This window comes from Phyllostomus discolor, chromosome 3, assembly GCF_004126475.2.
Source record: "Phyllostomus discolor isolate MPI-MPIP mPhyDis1 chromosome 3, mPhyDis1.pri.v3, whole genome shotgun sequence".
Lineage (NCBI taxonomy): Eukaryota > Metazoa > Chordata > Mammalia > Chiroptera > Phyllostomidae > Phyllostomus > Phyllostomus discolor.
In genome coordinates this window covers 207,704,104-207,722,230 of record NC_040905.2, presented here as the reverse complement: position 1 = coordinate 207,722,230, position 18,127 = coordinate 207,704,104, and the positions used below count along the sequence as shown (strand labels likewise).

Sequence of the window (18,127 nt, the reverse complement as noted above, 5' to 3'; positions counted from 1 at the left end):
AAAGAAGGCAGGGTCCGGCCAGCTCCTGCCGGTCCTGACTGTGCTCCTGCAGCTCCTGCAGGTCCTGACCGGAGTTCTCTAGGTGCCCCCCAGCTCACCCTGTCGGCCCCTCACAAGTCTGTCACCAACCACCAAGGCAGTGCCTGCCCCTCTGCATTCACCCCAGACGTCCGAACTTGCCAGTCTGGCTGCCCTTGGCTCAGAGGCACCATGGCTCCGAAACCTCCGTGTGTGGCTCTGGACCTTGGCTGCTATGCTTCATCCAGTCCTGTAGCCTTCAAGGACCCAGTTCATGGACCCATGCTTGTCAGCAAAACAAAAAAATGCAACTAGGCAAATGAGAAAAAACAAGGACAATGTGGCATATACAAGCAGAACTGCAATTCCATCTGCCTGATACCACATCACAGGGGAATGGCTGGACACACTGAATGTGTGCGGAATGCCTGGAATGCACCGGCTTCGAATGGAAGCTACCCGGAGAGCACAAAATCCACTTCAGGGGTGCTGACGGGAGAGACACCTCCAACAGGTAAGCAGCTATTACAACAGGAGGCCTGTGTGGCTACCCATGGAGAGGGACATGCTGTGAGCATTAACATATCACAGTAAAAGAAGACAAGCCGTGATTTCAAATGTGCCTCCCAAATGGAGAGTTTCGGGGTTGTTCTTGGAATGAAAAGTGGTCATTTGCTTCAAGCGGCTTCTCACACAGGCAACTCCCAAGACAGGTCCATGGCGGGTCACGCCACAGACTCACCTAGTTAATGATGATCAAAGAGGCTCATGGGCGAGTTCAGGAAGCCAACCAAAGTATAGCTCCTGCGTATGCCCGGCTAACGTGTGCACGCATGTGCTTGGTGTTTGCACGTGTGTGTGTCTGTGTAAAGCTGACAACCGTCTTTTCTGTGAAAGGAATGTTCTTCATTATGCTCTGATTTCCTTCCAGCTTTAAATATTAAGATTTCCTTTATGTTATGAAAAGATGATGACAGTGTGGACTTCTGAGACAAAATCGCTCTTTGTGAGTTTCCCAACTATTTCTGGAATTTACCCATCCACAATCCCCAAAGTCTGGGAATCAGCGCCTCCCTGATAAAACATTCGGTTCTAAACTCTGGACTCTAGCTTTGACCTGAGCATGGCTCCAGGATATAACACTCGGTGTGTGTCTTTTTTCCAAGAGGTAAAATTTGCATAGCATTAAAGCCACAAGTGAAGATTCAAAAGGGAAGAGTTGGGTTACAATTTCACAGCCTCGTCCAAAGCCAGGACTCCCACTGCTGTCATGCATGATTCACATTTTTCACACAGTAACCAGAACGCCAGCTTGAAATATAAAGCAGATTCTATTCCTATTGGTGGTGGAGACTGCTGGGGGCTCACCAATGTATGGGCATGCTCATTACTTTCCCAGCCGCCCCTGTGGTTAGCTTGACCATGTGACTAGCTCTGGCCAATGGAATGTGAGTAGAGTGATTTGTATCACTTCCAGGCTAAGGTGGAAAAAGTAACAGGTGTGCCTTCCCCATCTCCCTTTCCTCCTTCTACCTGTCCCTCAGGGAGAGGACATCAGGGTGACCTTGAAGCTACAAGATGATGGCGGCACCAGATGGAGGCAGGCAACTTCCTGGGTTGTTATTTAGACGGAATGCTCCAGACACTCAGTAGACTGTGACACAGAGAGAAATAAACTACTGTGGAAAGGCACCGGGATTCGAGTGCTTATTTGTTACTGCGGCACGGTCTGTCCCATTCTGACTGGCAAACACCCTTGCTAACATACCCACCAGCGCCTTCCCAGGGCCTTCAGAGAAAGATCCGAAATCTTTTCCTTGGCCTACAAAGCCCTACCAGTCGTGCCCTGCCTACCCCTTGGCGTTCCCGCCCTGTCCCTGGCTCCCATGTTCACTCTGCCCCAGGCACACCGGCCACGGAAGGACGCCCAACACACCACGCTCCCCCCGCCCCCCCCCACCCCCAGAGGGCGCTTCCTCCAGCAGTTCCCTCTGCCTGCAGTGCTCTGCTGCCACGCCTTCCTCGCTCTGGACACTCATCTCAACTAGCTGCCTCCAAGGAGCCTCCCTCCATCACCTAGGCTGGGAGGCCTGCATTTTCCCTCTGTCTCATCACGTTTCATTTTCATCCCGGCACTTATCACAACCTGGTATTTCCCTTCTTTCTTTAATGGTCTGTTTGTTGCCCATCTTGCCCGTCTGGTGGACACGGAATCTCCAGTGCCCAGCGAAGACCCTGGGGCACGAGCGGGGCTCCAAGGACACGTGTCTGGTGGCCAAGTGGGTGAATGAACAGATGGCTCGGCACGGCCCCCTCCGGCTGCCCAGAGGGGTACTGTGTCGGAAGCAATGGGACGGGGGCTCCTGTTACCTGCTGGGTCCCCGACGGTGGCTTCCGATAGAGCAGTCGTTGACTCTGCTCATGAGTCTGGGGGTTGGGTGGGTTCTGCTGGACAGTCCTCACTTGGGGTGTCCCGTGAGGGCACTGAGATGGGGTCTGGGGCCTGGGTCACTCCAAAGACCTCTTCGCTCACATATCTGGCTCTTCAGCTAGGAAGGCTCAACTGTCTGGGGTTTGGTTCATTCCTCTGATCAGCCGTGTGACTTCAGGCAAGCTCCTCAATCTCCCTGCACCCCAGATCTTATATGCCAAGCAGGACCAGAAATGACAACACCTAGCATTTATTGGTCACCTGCCGTGTTCTAGGCTCCATATACGCTAAACTCCTCGCACACCTGTCTCACACAACCCTTATACAACAACTTATTCTGTAGATGTTCCTATTAAAGGACCTGCTTACTTATAGGTGAAGAAACCGAGGTTCAGAGAAGTTTAAGCGTCTTGCTCAAAAAGTCTATAATAGGTAATCATGCCAGAAATTTCTAGTTAATGTGCTATGTTAAGCCAATATGGGAAACCCCATCTCCTACACTATACACATCAAAATACTAGATAAAATATAACCCCAAAGTGTAAATGCATAGCAGCATTCAAAGCCAAGAAAGCGGATGTCCCAGGAACCAGACAAAGAGGGGACTCGCACTGGTAAGGTGACCAGGATCTGAGGCTGAGGGGCTCCCTGGGCCGGGGGAGCAGTGGCCCCTCGAATGTCAGGGGTTGGAGAACAGAGAATGCAAACAATGGAAATGGAAGGGGAAGAAGGGGCCAGTCACAAAGACACTTCCAGTTATGATGGGTCCAAGAAGACACGTCGTGGCAGTCAGAAAGCGTCATACTTACAAATGAGCAAAGACAGAGATTCTACTGATCAAACTCATGGGGGGGCGGGACTTCTGCCCACTTGTCTGCAAAAGAGGCCAAAGACTTGCCATCCGCCTGGGCCCGCGGGTGGAAAACAAGAGTCCGGGACTGTACCCAGCAAAAAGTGCTCCAGGGAAAACCTCAAGTGGTGGGGACTGATCCTGGGGGATGCACACACAACCTCATCTGGGATCCGAGACTGCCGATGGGACCCCCAGCAGACACAGGCTTCAAACTGCTCTGTAGACGCAACCCAGGGCTCGTGGCCTCCCCCCCACCCCACCAGGGGAAACCAGTGCTGCTCAGTGCAAGTTTGGGGACAGCAATGACAAAGCACTAAGGAAACAGGTTCATGCAAGGGGCCATTTGTACCCCAAGACCTGGAGATAAAAGAACGGCCTGAAAGAGCCGTGTGTTTCCATCTGTTCAATGAAATAAAAGGAGGGATGATGAAGCAGAAAGCGAAGAGTGTAAGAAGAATGGACAAGCTCGTGTGGGGCAGAGCGGACATTCAAACCCGGGTCCACAGCTGAGCCAGCGCTTAGAGTCAGTGTGATGGGGGAGGGGCGGGAGAGACCAAGGAATTTGTTGTCCCGACCATCCCTTTCCTGTTTGTTTCCCAAGGGAAAGTCTGCTCCCCGGATTAGAAGCCACCAGTCTACTTACTGTCTCTCGAATGACGCTGATTTTCCAAAAAGATCAGATCCAGGGAATCAACCCCATTTGTTACAGGACCAACAGGTGTGAGGTGGGGAGAGGTAGGGTTAGCTGCTGCCCTTCGGGGTTTCACTAGGGTTGAACTACCTCTGAGCACAAGGAATATTTTTTCATTTCATTTGTTCTGTTATTCATTCATTCTGTTTTGTTTGTTTTTTTTTTTTAACCAAACACGATCCCAAGAATCCCGAGAGCAGTTAGGCGGCCTCAGTTCAAATCCCAGCTGCTAGAGCATTGACCAAGGAAGGCCCCGTGTCTGTCTGGGTCTCAATTTTCTCAACCCTTAGCCGGAGATGATAATGACCTTGCAGGCTTGTAGGGAAGAATAAAGAAAATCCACGTAAAACACAGAGCCATCCTGGGAGCTGAGCGCCTGAGGGTCACGCCCACCCCACGGCTCCAGGGTTCAGGGTGCAGACTTGTGTCAGCCGGACGGAAGTGGGTGGGGGGTGAGAGGAGGTTCGGTGTCGCAGTGACCCCTCGGATGCTCCGATGGGGCGGGGACACAGCGGCTCTCAGGGTGAGGCCACTTCCCAGGCCCTCCTCTCCCCGCCCCCACCGCGGGCTCCGCTCAGCCTCATTGTTTTGCGTCTGTATCTGGTTTTGTGACAGGTTTAAAGACACCGACGACGAGCCTCGGAATTCAGACTGGAGCCAGCCCGGCCTCAGCCGCTGTCCTCACCGCCGTCGCCAACGTATGTTTAACCCGCTGTTCCCCCGCTTTCGTAAACACGCTGTCTGCGTTCAAATCTCAGATCCACACGACCCTTCCCCTCTGCTTTCAAATCCTGCCTTCCAGCCGCACGCCTGGGCGGATTTCAGATTTACGCTCGCGCGCGCGCACACACACACACGCACACACACACGCGCACACACAGACACGGCATGTGCACACGAGGACCCACCTGCACAGAGACCAGAGGTGAGCAGATCCCCCGACTCCCAGACCTGTGACATCCTGGGTGACAGATCGACCCAGCCCAGTGAGGTGGACACGGAACCCTGCCACGGTCTCTTGAACACAGGCGCGCCGAGACCCAGGGGCCCTGGCGTCACTCACAAGGGCCAAGTCCCCAAAGGTCAGACCCTCAGAAGAACACAGACACAGAAACACGGGTGTACGATCACGTGGTCACAGGGACCCACAGAACTGCCATGCACTCAAGGGCACTGGGCTGAACTGTGTCCCCCAAAACCCACAGGTTGACGTCCTAACCCCCCAGGGCTTCAGAATGACACTGTATTTGGAAACAGGGCCTTCAAAGGGGAAATGACGGGCATGTGGGTATGTGGGTGGGCCCTGATGCAATACGAGTGGAGTCCTTACAAGGAGAGACTGGGACACAGGCACACGCCCGGCGGGATGGCCCTGTGAGGACCCAGAGAAGACGGCCGTCTACGTGCCAGGGGCAGCGGCCTCAGAAGGAACCCACCCTGCAGACTTGTAGCCCCCAGACCCGTGGGACGACACACTTCCGCCGCTTCAGCCACCAGCCTGTGGCGGTGTGTGTGGCAGCCCTGGCGGACTCATAGAGACCCGGAGACCGAGGGACACAACCCACCGCCTCCTTCGCAGCCTCACACAGAGCCCCCAAGCAGCACCCCCACACATAGACCCGAAGCCCGGGGCCTGCCGGTGTACCCCACTCCCCCTCCCCCATGGCCCCTGCCTCCACACAGCCACTGAGTTGTGTCCACTCTTCCGGCGAGAGCAGAAGGCACCCAGGGATTCCCTTGACTGGACAGTGAAACTGAGGGAAATGCTGTCATGGTAACGGCTCACACATGTGCAGTCTCAATTTTAGGTTACAATAAGGGCGGCCCCCAAGGCTTCGGAGGCACTGATTCACCTGACGTTCTCAACAACCCTTCGAGGTAGGTACCGTTATCAAAATCCCCATTCAAGAGACAGCAAAACCAGGGCCCAGAGAGGTCAAGTAATTTGCCCGAGATCACACAGCCAGCAAAAGCACAGCTGACACTTGAATCAGGGCAGCCTGGCTCGGGCTCAGCTCTGAGCCACGGAGCAATCTGCCGACAGGATCAGAGACAGGGCCAAGTTCCAGAAGAGGTCAAATGCTTGGTCAAGAAGGAAATGAGCCAAGACGCCTTCCCCAGGGCACAGAATTGCCTTGAGCAAAACCCTGCACTCAGCACCAGCAACATAATTTGCAGGACCCAGTGCGAAATGAGCACACAGGTCCCCTGTTCGAAAAGCAGGGAAAACGTGCAATAAAAAAACACTATAATATAAAGTTTTTCCTTTCTTCAGTGGTTTCCTTCCCAGCTTATCATAATACTTTTTATTTGCTATTTAATGCCACACTAAGTAAGAAATAATACAATTTTAAGTTACTGGCATGAATTTTACTATTTTGCAATGCCAGTTTTAAATGCAAATATAAGAGCATTGAACTCATACGCAGACTCGCCCAAAACACACATATTTCGTAGCTCGCAGACAGGTATTTCGGAACAGCGGGAAGGCTGCATAAAACTAACTCAGCTGCGTTTATTTCACTCCCTGATATATGCGGCCCTCTCCGACCACTGCTACCTGTGGCTTACTGATGAGCGAGCGAGGGCCGCGAGGGAGAGGAACTACGGCCGCCTCGGTGTTTTCTTTCCTCCTGTGTCATGGTCTTCAACCTGGAGTGGTTGGCCACCACCAGGAAGTAACGTGAACAAGAAAGGAGATGGGCCTTGGCTGGCGTAGCCCAGTGGATTGAGCGCGGGCTGCGAACCAAAGCATCGCAGGTTCGATTCCCAGTCAGGGCACATGCCTGGGTTGCAGGCCACGGCTCCCAGCAACCACACATTGATGTTTCTCTCGCTCTCTCTCTCTCCCCCTCCCTTCCCTCTCTAAAAATAAATAAATAAAATCTTAAAAAAAAAAAGAAAGGAGATGATAGGGTTGCTTGGTAGCTCGGGTGTCTCGGAACACCATTATCTTCTAAGTTCCAAGCAAATTCTTATTTGACGGGCAAGTGTGGCCTCTTGGGGCTGTGGGCACCCCACTGAGCTGTAGAAATAACACACTTACTGTCCAATTGCTTTGAGACTCACTGGGTTCCCGGGCACCGGGGTCCCCTGGAATTCCGTGCTCAGGGGGCGTGGCAGACACAGCACGCCAGCGGGCAGGCAAGGGACAGTGGGCTGGCACAGCGTGCGTGTCTCCTCCGCTCGTGTGCATGCTTCATCGACCCACTGACCTCAACCTGCAAAACACAAGTTCAAACATAGAATTACTTATACAAATACGGAATCATGCTGTACACCTGGAACTAACATAATGGTATATGTCAATTACGTCTCAACTTAAGATAAAACTATTAAGAATTTTAAAATGACAACAGCAAAGCGCTCAAGCAAGCTCACGGCCCTCTGGAGCGTGAGTGTGACGGCACAGTCGCCTGCCTGTGACACCAGCCCCGCCTGCCCTGGCCACATTCCTGCACCCACGACGGCCTGGGCTCACGGCGTCTTCTCCCTTAGACCTGGCTGCTCCTTCTCAGAATGCCCGGGGCCCTCCCAGGACTCCCTCTGCTGCCAGGTGCTTCCCGGACGTGGCCTGGCTCTGGGCCCTGGGACCGGGATTGCTCGGTGTCTGGAAGCCCATCCTTTTGTCTGACCTAGTTCCAGCATGCTGGAGTCACCAGGACACGTTCCGTGCCTGTTTTGAGGGGAGCTGAGAGACTGCGTCTCCTCCCGACACAGACTCGCCTGGGATCCAATCACGTCCGGTGCCACCCCTAATCCCCAAATCTCGCCCTGCAGCCCAGACCTTGCTTCTGAGTTCCAGATGCGCTCGCCCAGCTCTCTGCGGGAAGTTTCTGTCTGAATGTCCACAGACTCCTCGGGCCTGGAGTTACTCACCCGCCTCCTGCCTCAAACCCGTTCCCCACCTCAGTGCTTGGGGTCGCTGTCCGTCTGAAACCCGGGAGCTGCACGCCCCACGTCCTGCAGCCTGCCTCCGTAAGACCGGCCACGCCCACTCCGGGCACTCCCTCCCACGCTGCGTCCCTGCCGCCGCCTGGGCACAGGTCTCACGGGGACCACGGCAGGAGCCCGCCTCACCTTCTCCTCCTCGAGCCCACCCTGCCCACCTGCCTGAAATGTGGAGTCACCAGGGATTCCATCAGGCACCCTGCTCAGAATCTCAGAACCAGAGCTTCCCGTTGCTTCTGGGTGAAATCTGTACTCCTTAGCCCTAAGGAACCAAGTACATTTTCCTCCTGGAAAAAAAAAAAAAACAGTGCCCTGGAGACTAAAAGTTGGGGGGGGGGGCATTTATTGGGACATGGGGTGTGGGGCGGGACTCCTCCGCTCTCCAGGCCCAAGGCACAGGAAGGGGAGAATGGAGGGTGGGTGCAAATTCAGAGGAGGGTCAAAGTCGGGAACCCCTCACACGCTGACCGAAGGAGGGCACCTTGTCGGAAATGGCACAGTGCGGGGAGGTGGGGCAGGTGCCGAGAGAAGGGGGCCAAGGGGTGTCCCCAAACAGCTGTGTGAATAGGGGCTGGAGACGCCAGAGCTGTGAGAGAGGCAGCGACGGCCACATCAGCACGGAGCCCGTTCCCTTCCCGAGCACATAGCCAGGCTACCCGTCCCAGCCTCCCTCGCAGTTAGGCGGGGCCCTGGGATGAAGCTGTGCCTAGCAGCAGGTCAGGTATGGCTGCTTCCCAGCCCAGCCCCCAAAAATCCCCTGAGGAATCCTCCCGGCTCTCTTGTGTCTCCCACTCACCAGCCGAAGGCAGAGCAGGAAACCACGAGATGACAGGACCACGGCACGGGAGGGGTCCAGGCCCCTGCGTGACTCCCTGGAGCGGAGCCCCCCGCCCACCCCATGCACACTGAGCCATGACACAGCAGAGGAACAGAGTCTCCTGTGAAGGCGCTGAGACGCCGGTGGTGGAAGGGAGAGCTGGACGCTTGTGCTAGTGCCCGGTTCTGCCCTCCTTGCCCTGAAGCATGGTTGCCCCCCCCACCCCCCGAGGTGGTGATGTGTGTGCTCCCCGGTCCCCAAGGTTTGTCAGCGGGGAGGGGACTCCTAAGCCAGACAGCCTGTTTTCCTCTTTATAAATAATTCACTTCTAATCATGCAAGCAGTCCCTAAATGCCTTCTCCTTTCTTCTGTAAAAAAACAAACATGCAGAAACAATAATAAAGCCACGTCCTCTGGACCCCTTTCCGCTCTCCCCTTTGTCCAGCACCACTACCTGCCCCGCCGCAGCTGGCCCTTCCCCGCCCTCTCACAGGCGGCTACTCTCCCTCCCCTCGGAACCACCCTAATATCTCTTACACATTTGTATCTCTACAATTTTTGAAATAATTGAGCACGTTTCTGTTTCTCTGTGCCTATTCATAAAAGTGTCTTGCTCTATGTATTTTCGCCACTGATTCTATTCGCACAGCGGTATTTCTTCACGCTGTGTCACGGGTGCACCTACTCCCTCACACAGCTGCACGGCGCTACACGGCCTGGCTGCGTCACGGTGTGTGCAGCTGACCCCCTACTCACGGGCGTTTACGCTTTCCCCATTTTACACACGTCCCCCAAGGCACACGCGCCCACACTTTCTCTAGGGGAGATGCAGAGAGTGGAACTGTTGTCCTCTGAAGCGGCCGTGCCAACCGGCACTGTCACCAGCAGTGTGCGGGAGTCCCTCTCTCCACGCACCCGCACTAACGCTTCACATCAAACTTTAATTTTGTGTGTGTCCCAACCTGATGAGTGACATGCGGTGCAGGGTGGTTTAATGTTTTATTTCTTTGATTACTAGTGAAACCGAACATTCCTCAAGTTTATTGGCCATTTGAATTTCCTTTTCCATAAATCGACAGATTTTATTATTTGCTGAGTGTTCTATTGGGCCATTTGTCTTTTTCTTATTGATTTGTTAGAATTCTTTATATATTCTGGATGCTAATCCCTTATCTGTTATATAAATTGCAAATATTTCCTCCCCGGCTATTGCTTGTTTTTAGCTTGTTTATGGTGTCTGTTGTCACTTAGGAGTTTTACATTTGAGTGTGGTGAGATCTATCAACCACTTCTGCTGTGCTGCTTGCTTCCGGCCGGACCGCTTCCAGCTGCACAGCTGCGCGCAGGGAAACCTCAGCCAGGAACGCGGGTCCTCTCCCTGGAGGACGCACTGGACTTTCTGCTCCTGTCCCTGAGAGAACAGTGACTCCAACGGACACCCGCTGGGGACCTCAGATTTAACTCGGGGTGAGCGGGGGAGACTCAGGGAGCAGGTGCTGCGAAGAGAGAAGAAAGACACTCTTTCTTCGATGGAAAAATGGGGTCTTAGAGTCGCTGGATGTTAAAAGGTGATTTGATTTCATACCCTCTGTGCTGGTTAAGCCAGGTGTCTGGCTTCTAGTCCAAGTTCTTTATGCTCTGGCTCCCCCTTTTTCCTCTCAGCTCAACTCCTCGCCTTCATGTAACCTTCTCTCCAGTTACATTGAATTCTGTACCAAACCAAAATCATCCTTTCTGCCTCCAAGCCTTTGAGTCTGACTCTTTGGCTTTTAAGGGACAGGAAAAAATAATGATGGCACTTACTGTGAGCCAGGCTCTGTGCGAAGCTATTTGCACAGCACCTTACCAGTCAGGATAAGTCAAGCTACGTTGCAGGAACAAATAATTCCAAAATTCCAGGGTCTCACAACTGCCAGCGTCTACTTCTCGCTCACGCTACCTGTCGAGGGCGGAAGGCACAACGGCTCTGGCTGGGCAATACTTTTTCTTCCTTCCAGGACACAGGCTCCTGGAGCATCTTCTGTTTGGAACGCCACTGGCCGTATCATCTTTTCAGCAGGAATGTGTGTGGCAAAGCACATACCAGCTCTTAAGAGTTTCTTCCTAGAGCAATATGGCTCATGCCCTCACATTTCATGGGCCCAAGTAAGTCATGTGGCCAGGGCTGACCTCAAAGGGTTGGGGTGCTGGTGTCCAATCACATAATCTACCAGCCTACCTTTAGGGTCACCGCATGTCCAATCCCCTTGTTGCCTACACGTGGAACCTGTTCACTTCTCTTTTCCTTTTGAAGACTTAATGTATTTACCTTTAGAGAGAGGGGAAGGGAAAGAGAAAGAGAGGGAGAAAGACATCAATGTGTGGTTGCCTCTCACATGCCCCCTACTGGGGACCTGACCCAAAACCCAGGCATGCTCCCTGACTGGGAATCGAACCGATGACCCTTCGGTTCTCCATCTGGCACTAAATCTGCTAAGCCATACCAGCCAGGGCAGAGCCTGTCCACTCGTAAGCAAGCAACTCAAAGTCCTACCCAGTCATTATATACCAGGAGGTCTGTTGGCACCTCTTCCTGGAAGGCTCTCCTGATTTCCCCTTGTTGAAGTGGCTTCTCTTTCCTGAACCTTTCTCCGGCACTTGGGATCTCAGCACATTTCGCCTTGTGCTACATCTGAGGGTTATATGGGATTCATCTCTGCATCTTCATTTGTTCCTTCCTTCCTTCCTTCCTTCCTTCCATAGTTACTGAGCGCCAGGCCCTGTGCAAGGCACTAGGGATACACTCAAATAGAGTCTCTGCTTTCACGGAGTTTATTGTCCAGTGGGGGAGATAGACATTAAACAGATAACGACACCACTAATTATTTAATTACAATGGTTAGAAACGTTATGAAGAGGTCCAGGGGGATCCGAGCATTTATAACAGGGGACCTGACTCCAGAGGAGGATGGGACGACGCCTCTGAGAAAGCTGTATTTCAGCGGAGTCTCGGTAGGGTAGATAGAAACTGGCCAGGGCCAGACAAGGCTGGGAGTAGGGGGTGTGGGGTGGGGGGAAGGGAGAGCTCTCAAGGCAGAGGAAACAGCTGGAGCCAGGCCCTGAGGCTGGAAGAAGGTGGTAAGATGAGCAGGGCCAGGAGGGTGGGGGAAGGAGGCCAGCGCATGCCTGGCGCTGCTGTTTGGGCGCATCTCCCTGCTGCCAGCCCAGCCAGAGGCTCCTGGCCTTGGTTGCAGGGACTGAAGCGAGGGGTTGTGGGCATTTTGTCCCTGGCAAGCCAGTGTCTGGAGGTGGCTGCTCTTCTCTGGCCGCAGCCCATGCTCCTGGGTCAGGCGGAGGGAGGGAGCGGAGGACGTGCACAGCACACTTTTTATATATATGTGGGGCCATAACATTTAAGTGTCTTGGCTGTAAGCCTGCGACTAGGTCCCCCGACAGCCCAGCCTTGCTCCACACGCTCTAACAGCTGTCTGTAAAACCCGTTTATGGTGCCTCCATAAATTTCCCAGCTGCTGCAAACACAGGGCTGGGGACAGAGCGTCTCGGGGAGGGAGGTGTGGGAGAGCTGCAGCTTTGGCGTCTCTGCCGGCTCGTCCTCTGGGCCCCAGCTTGCCCCCTGCCCACCGGGGCTGCCTTACCCTAAATTCTTTTATTGAAGCTGATCTTAACATCGACCCCGTGGGGCCTGGCTGGGCAATCCGGCTCGGCACAGACACAGGCACTTTCAAGATTGCAGCAAAAGGTACAGTAAATCAGAATTAAGTGTCATGATAGTGATTTGAACTGACACTGTTTTCACCTTGTCCATTTACTGGGAAATATATAACAGGGATAGATTGAGCCTGTCATATTGGACCTGAAAAATACAGCTGTTAGGGGAGGAGAGGCAGCTGGCACCAAGGCAGTCCCTGCGGACAGTGGGGTATAGGCGGGTGGGGGGGGGGGTGCATGTTGTCAGCATCCCCTTGGGGTGAAAGCTTGTGGGGGAACACCAACAACCAGACGACACAGGGACCCTGCTGCCAGCTACATGGCTGCGATGACCCAGAGCACCCAGGCTGCAGGGCCTTAAAAGCACTTTCTATGACAGACGTGCAGAAACGTGCACACGTCATAAGTGCATCACATGACTTATCGTAACCAACTGCATACACCAGTGTGCCCCACATGCAGGTCAAGAAATGGAGCAGAACCCCCAGAGGCCCCCACCCCGAGGCAGCCCTCCCCCCCTCCCCCCTGTGCTGTTCCTCCATCCTCTTCCCCCCCCCACTGCCCACCAAGGTGACCCCTATTCTGATATCTCAGGCTGTGGGTTGATTTTGCGTGTCACATTTTGAAGTCCCCACCTTATTTTTTTGGCCCCCAAAGAAAACAGGAAGCTCTTACTTTTAAAATAATATATAAAGAATATGAGCAAGATCCCCCACCCCCCATCTCATCTCCTGAACGTTCCACAGGGTTTTGGCCCCAATTCAGAGGCAGGGTGGGGGAGGAGGGGGAATCTGGGATGCGCAGGAGGTGGCAGGGTGGGGCGGGAGTCAGAGACGGGGCAACTGAATGGGGGGAGGGGAAGCTGGGACTGGAGTGGGAAGAGCAGCGGGTGAAGGGTCAGGGAGGAGCTAAGGCTCAGAGATGGAAGAAATTTCAGGACTGGAGCGAGGCTCAGGAATGGGACACAAGGCCAGGATAAAGGTCAAGGATGAACTGAGGGTCAGGTTCAGTGCCCGTGCAGAAGCAGGGTGGAGCCATGTGGGGGGTGGGGCTCAGGGAGGGAGAGGGTGAGAGGCCCTGATGGAGTCAAGCTTTAGGATGCGAGAAGCTGAAGTCCCGGAGCCAAACCACCAGCAAAATGCAGAGAGAGGACAAGCTCTCTGCAGCCAGGACTGAGGCTGCTTCCCTCCGCATCCTCCCCGCTCCCGGCAGCCCTGGGCTTGGAGTGGCTCCGCCTCCCTGCCCACTGCCCCTCCCCCTGGAGCTCCCTGCCCACCCAATCCTGATTGGTTGGAGAGCAGGTTGGTGGCTACAGCGCCACCAGCAGGTGGCCTCCAGTATTACCCTTATTGCCCGAGCTCTGACTCGGGATGGGCTCCGATTTGGCCACCACCCTCAGCCTCATCCTTCCTGCTGGACCCTGAACCCTGCCCTGAGCCCATCCTACTCGGCTGGGTGCACAACTCATGCCCTCTCCCATCCCCCCAAATCACAACTGCTCCCTGAGCTTCCGGCCGCTGGCTGGCAGCCGCCCCCCCCCCCCCCCCCCCCCCCCGCCCCGCCGAGACCGATCATCCTGGCTCTGGAACCTGACCCTAAGTGTCTCCTACTGTGGAAGGACACGCTCAGGAGGAAATTCCCCTCGCGGGTGTGGACGGCTGTCCGTACTGACCCCACGTTTGAGCTGGTCCATCCTGCCGCCCAGCCAGGTGCTGCACGGCACAGGTCACCCCTGCTTCCTCCCACGTGCACACCCTGAGTCCCAGCTTCTGCCACGGCTGCGCTGGAGGGACACCGTCTTTGCTCTGGCTTCGGTTGTCAGTGCTCTGACCTTCAGCCCTGGATTCTGTCCCCCTTTGGCCACCTCAAGGGGACTTGTCCTCAAGACCCCCTACTTGGGAGTGACTGGTTTCTCCCTGTGGGAGGCAAGATACTTGGCCTCCTCCGTGCAAGAAATTCCTCAAGCGCCCTGTCCCCACCCACATTGCCCATGAGGCAACACGGCTGCCTCGTTTGATGTCAGTTCCCCAAGAGACCACAGATTCCAAGAGGGCAGGGGAGGGGCCTGGCTCGCATCGCCCCCCCAAGCCTGGCCATGCCGGGCCCGAAGATGCCACTTTGGGAAGGTCAGTGGACGACTGGATGACAATGGCTGAAAGTGCAGGTTCGAAGGCAGGGAGACCTAGTGCTGAATCCTGACACCTCTAGAGTATCATGTAACTGCCGTAGGCCTTGCTTTTCTCATCTGTGAAACAGGTTAATACCACCCGACTCCATGGGGCTCTGGGAGGGTTGAATGCAACAATAAATGTCAGCGTTGGCGCCACACCTGGCACATGGTAGGCGCTCCATGCATGGCATTGGTTATTGTCTCTGTCTTTGTCTTGCTACCGCAACAGCCACCAGTGTTTCTATTTCTAGAATCCCTTGGGTCCAGGATCCTCCGCAGCCCTCGAGGTCCTTTGTTTTCTTAAACAAGCATTTGCTCATAGCCTTGGACTACATGCTTAGAACCTTCCTTGGGCTCCCTGGGGCTTCAAAGTCAAGGCAAAATGTTAGCAGGCCCGGCCCCTTCTCTCTGATCCCCAAGGACCTTGACCTCAGCGGCAGGGCCGGAGAAGGCCTGTCCCTCTCCACCCAGAGCTCTCTGACCCCGAGTCTGATAGGCTGTTCAGGGCCAGCCTGGGGGACAAGCACAGCCAGGGGAACCAGGGCCCGCCCTCGACCTGCCGGGAGAGGCCGCGGCCGCAGTCCCGCTGACGAAGGGCCTTTATCGACCTCCCTCTGCGAGCCCCCGCCACATCACTCACGGGCCCGGGACGGGAGCCCATTCATCTGGGCCCCCGAATGGGAAGCAGCTGGGATTTCTCATTCCGGGGCGACGCGGAGTTCACATCAGGAAATATTAGTCTGATGAGTTCCCCGTGAGTGGAAGGACTGTCAGGCATTAATCACGGGCCGAGGGGGAGGCAGCGCCGGGCCCTCGGTCCAACTCTCCAGGGTCTCATCCTTTCTGGGAACTTCAGAACCTCGCTGGGCCCGGAGACAAGGATGAAAATTACCCTTGAAGCACCTCAGGCTGCTCTCGTTCTCTCTCTCCCCGAGGCCTCGCTGCCTGGGGCTAGAACCCTTTGTGAGGAGCTGGGCAGGTGGTTTCCCTCCCTGGGTCTCGGTTTTCTTGTCTGTGGAATGGGATGGGGAGTCCCTCTGGTGTCCTGCATGCAACAGTCCCTGCCCACCTCGGCCCTCCACTGCGCTCGCTGGCTCACGGCTGTGTCACAGGGTCCCCGGACAAACTGCCCTTTCCAGCCTCTAGACTGAAGTGTAGGGTTGGGGCCCTTCTGGGACCTGCCCCTCCACTTCCTGAGCCCAGCAGAGGGTGTCCCCCAGAGGCTCCTATAAACAGGAGGCTGCCGAGGGTCTGCCCCCCGGGTGACTGACGGAACAGAGGCGCCCAGCCCCCTGAAGACTTCACGAGCTCGGGCTGGAGACTGATGCAGACTGGGCAGACAGCCATGGGTGGGCTGCACCAGCTACTGGGTTCTGGGCCTGGTCTGCTCCGCAGTGTCTGGCACTGAGTGAGCCTTGGGCATTCCAGGCCCCAGGTCCCGCCTGGAGGACCAGGTGCTCTCTCAGACCCTCCCCTGGTAGCCAGAACCCTCTCCAGACCCAGCCGTTGCTCCAGCTGGTTGTGGGCAGAGTATAAACCATTTTGCCTCACAGTGCTGAGGATCATTACACTCTGACCTCTACCCCACAGGGTCCTCCTCTCCCAGCTGGGTGGCTGGACGCCTCAGAAGCCCAGGGACTCTCCCTGCGGCCTTTGTCTCCTTAGCGTGTGGCTGCGAGAGGCCACTGCCTTGGCGCTCAGGCGCTACCCTGGGCAGGCAGGGTGACCGCAGAGGTGAGTGCGGCCGGGAGACAGGGTGCCAGCGAGGCATGTTTTACAGCTCTGCCCAGAGAGCTAATGGCCTCTGTGACATTGCTGCTCCAAACGGTGGCCTTGAAGCTATCATAAATCAGGGGTGCCTGCCCAGCAGCCCCGGCCCCTCCCAGAGCACCTGTCCTGGAGACGGGGGCACTGCGAGGGGGGCGGGGGGGGGTCTCCTGGCCACGGGGTGCAGAGTGGCTTAGCAGTGCCCACCCGAGCCAGGCTTAGCAAGGATGGGAAAGCAAAGGCAAAGTGTGTGCACCCACGCACATGTGCAAGAGTGTGGCGGGCGGTCATTTATGCCCTGATGCTTGAATGTATTTCTGTGTATGTGTTACGTGTGTGAGAGACAGACTGTGTGAAAATGTCTGTGTCTGTGTACATCAACATGTCAGTGTTTGAATGTACATGGATTAGTGGCTATATGTCTAAAGATAAGGGTGGATTGTTGTGTGAGTGTATCTGTGTTTGTATGTCCCGTATGAGTGTGTGTGTACCAATTACAGGAACCACAACTGTATGTCTGTCATGGACGTTCCTATGTGATTTTGCCTGGCTGCATGTACCTCACGAGCATGTCTGTGCACTCCTCCGTGTGAGTGTGCATTTGTGTGTACAAACACCCCTATGCATTTGTGTGTGTACCCGTGAATGTCAACATCACTTTACTCAGTAAGTGTTTATGGTGCAGCTACTCTGTGTTAGGCTGTGTTCTCGGTGCTAAGGATACAGTGGGAAACAAAGTCTCTGCTTCGAGCACGCCACCTCCCAGCGGGGAAGGCAGAGAACCAACCAGCACTGAGAAGGAAACGAGGCTGGTGCAGGGGTCGAGTATGACTAGGCGAGAACGGGAAGCGGCTTAAGTAAGAGGAACAGAGAGGGCTTCGCCAGGGTGAGTGGTAAGACACAGGCAGCCACGTGTGAATCTGGGACAAGAGTGTGTGCCCGTGGCAGGGGGGGCCGTGCAAAAGATGACGCTGGAGTAGAGCAGGGGTGCAGGTGCGGGGCAAGAGGCAAGGATGGAAGGCAGGGAGGGTGAGATTTTGGAAGGCCTTGGAGACCTCGGTAAGGAACTGAGAATTTTTTTCAAGTCCTCACCTGAGGATATATTTATTGATTTTTAGAGAGAGAGGAGGGGGGAGGGAGAGAGAGAAAGAAACATCAATATGAGAGAGAAACACTGATCAGCTGCCTCCTGTATGTGCTCCGATCGGGGCTGAACCCTCAACCTAGGTATGTGCCCCGACTGGGGATCCGACCCACAGCCTGTACTGGGCGACACTCCCACCCACTGAGCCACCCGGCCAGGGCGTAGGACATATTCTGATGTAGGGCGTTGGGTTGAACGTGGGATCGAAGAGTGAGAAGAATCAGGACGAACATCCAGATGCGGGGCTTGGTCAGCCAGTTACCCAGCGGTGCCGTTTGCTAAGGCAGGAAAGACCCAAGCAGGAGCCCACCGAGGGGGGGACCACCGAGTCGTGCAGGCTGGCGGAGAGGCCCACGCAGGTGGGGCTGTTGGACAGGCGTCTTAGTCTGTCAACCCGTAGCGCTTGACTGTGGTGGTGAGAAGTGGAGACGGACGTGCAGGCCACAAGTGTGCGGGTGGCCCCGGGGCCGGGTGATATTGTCTAGGGAGGAAGTCAACTTCAACTGCAGTAGTTTTTAAATCTTTCTTCATTTAAAAAATGGCTTACATCGTCCCATTACGTGATTTATACTTATTT

General features: G+C 55.1%; 1 protein-coding gene across 1 annotated transcript in view; it reads right to left on the bottom strand.

Annotated features, from left to right (window-relative positions):
* Positions 1 to 7,204, bottom strand: part of MVB12B (multivesicular body subunit 12B) — a 169,157-nt gene extending 161,953 nt beyond the window's left edge. The window contains exon 1 of the mRNA XM_036022238.1: positions 7,040 to 7,204. Coding sequence (XP_035878131.1) covers positions 7,040 to 7,189 — 150 coding nt within the window. The 5' untranslated portion in view covers positions 7,190 to 7,204. The remainder of the gene's footprint in view (positions 1 to 7,039) is intronic.
* Positions 7,205 to 18,127: the final 10,923 nt, after the last annotated feature.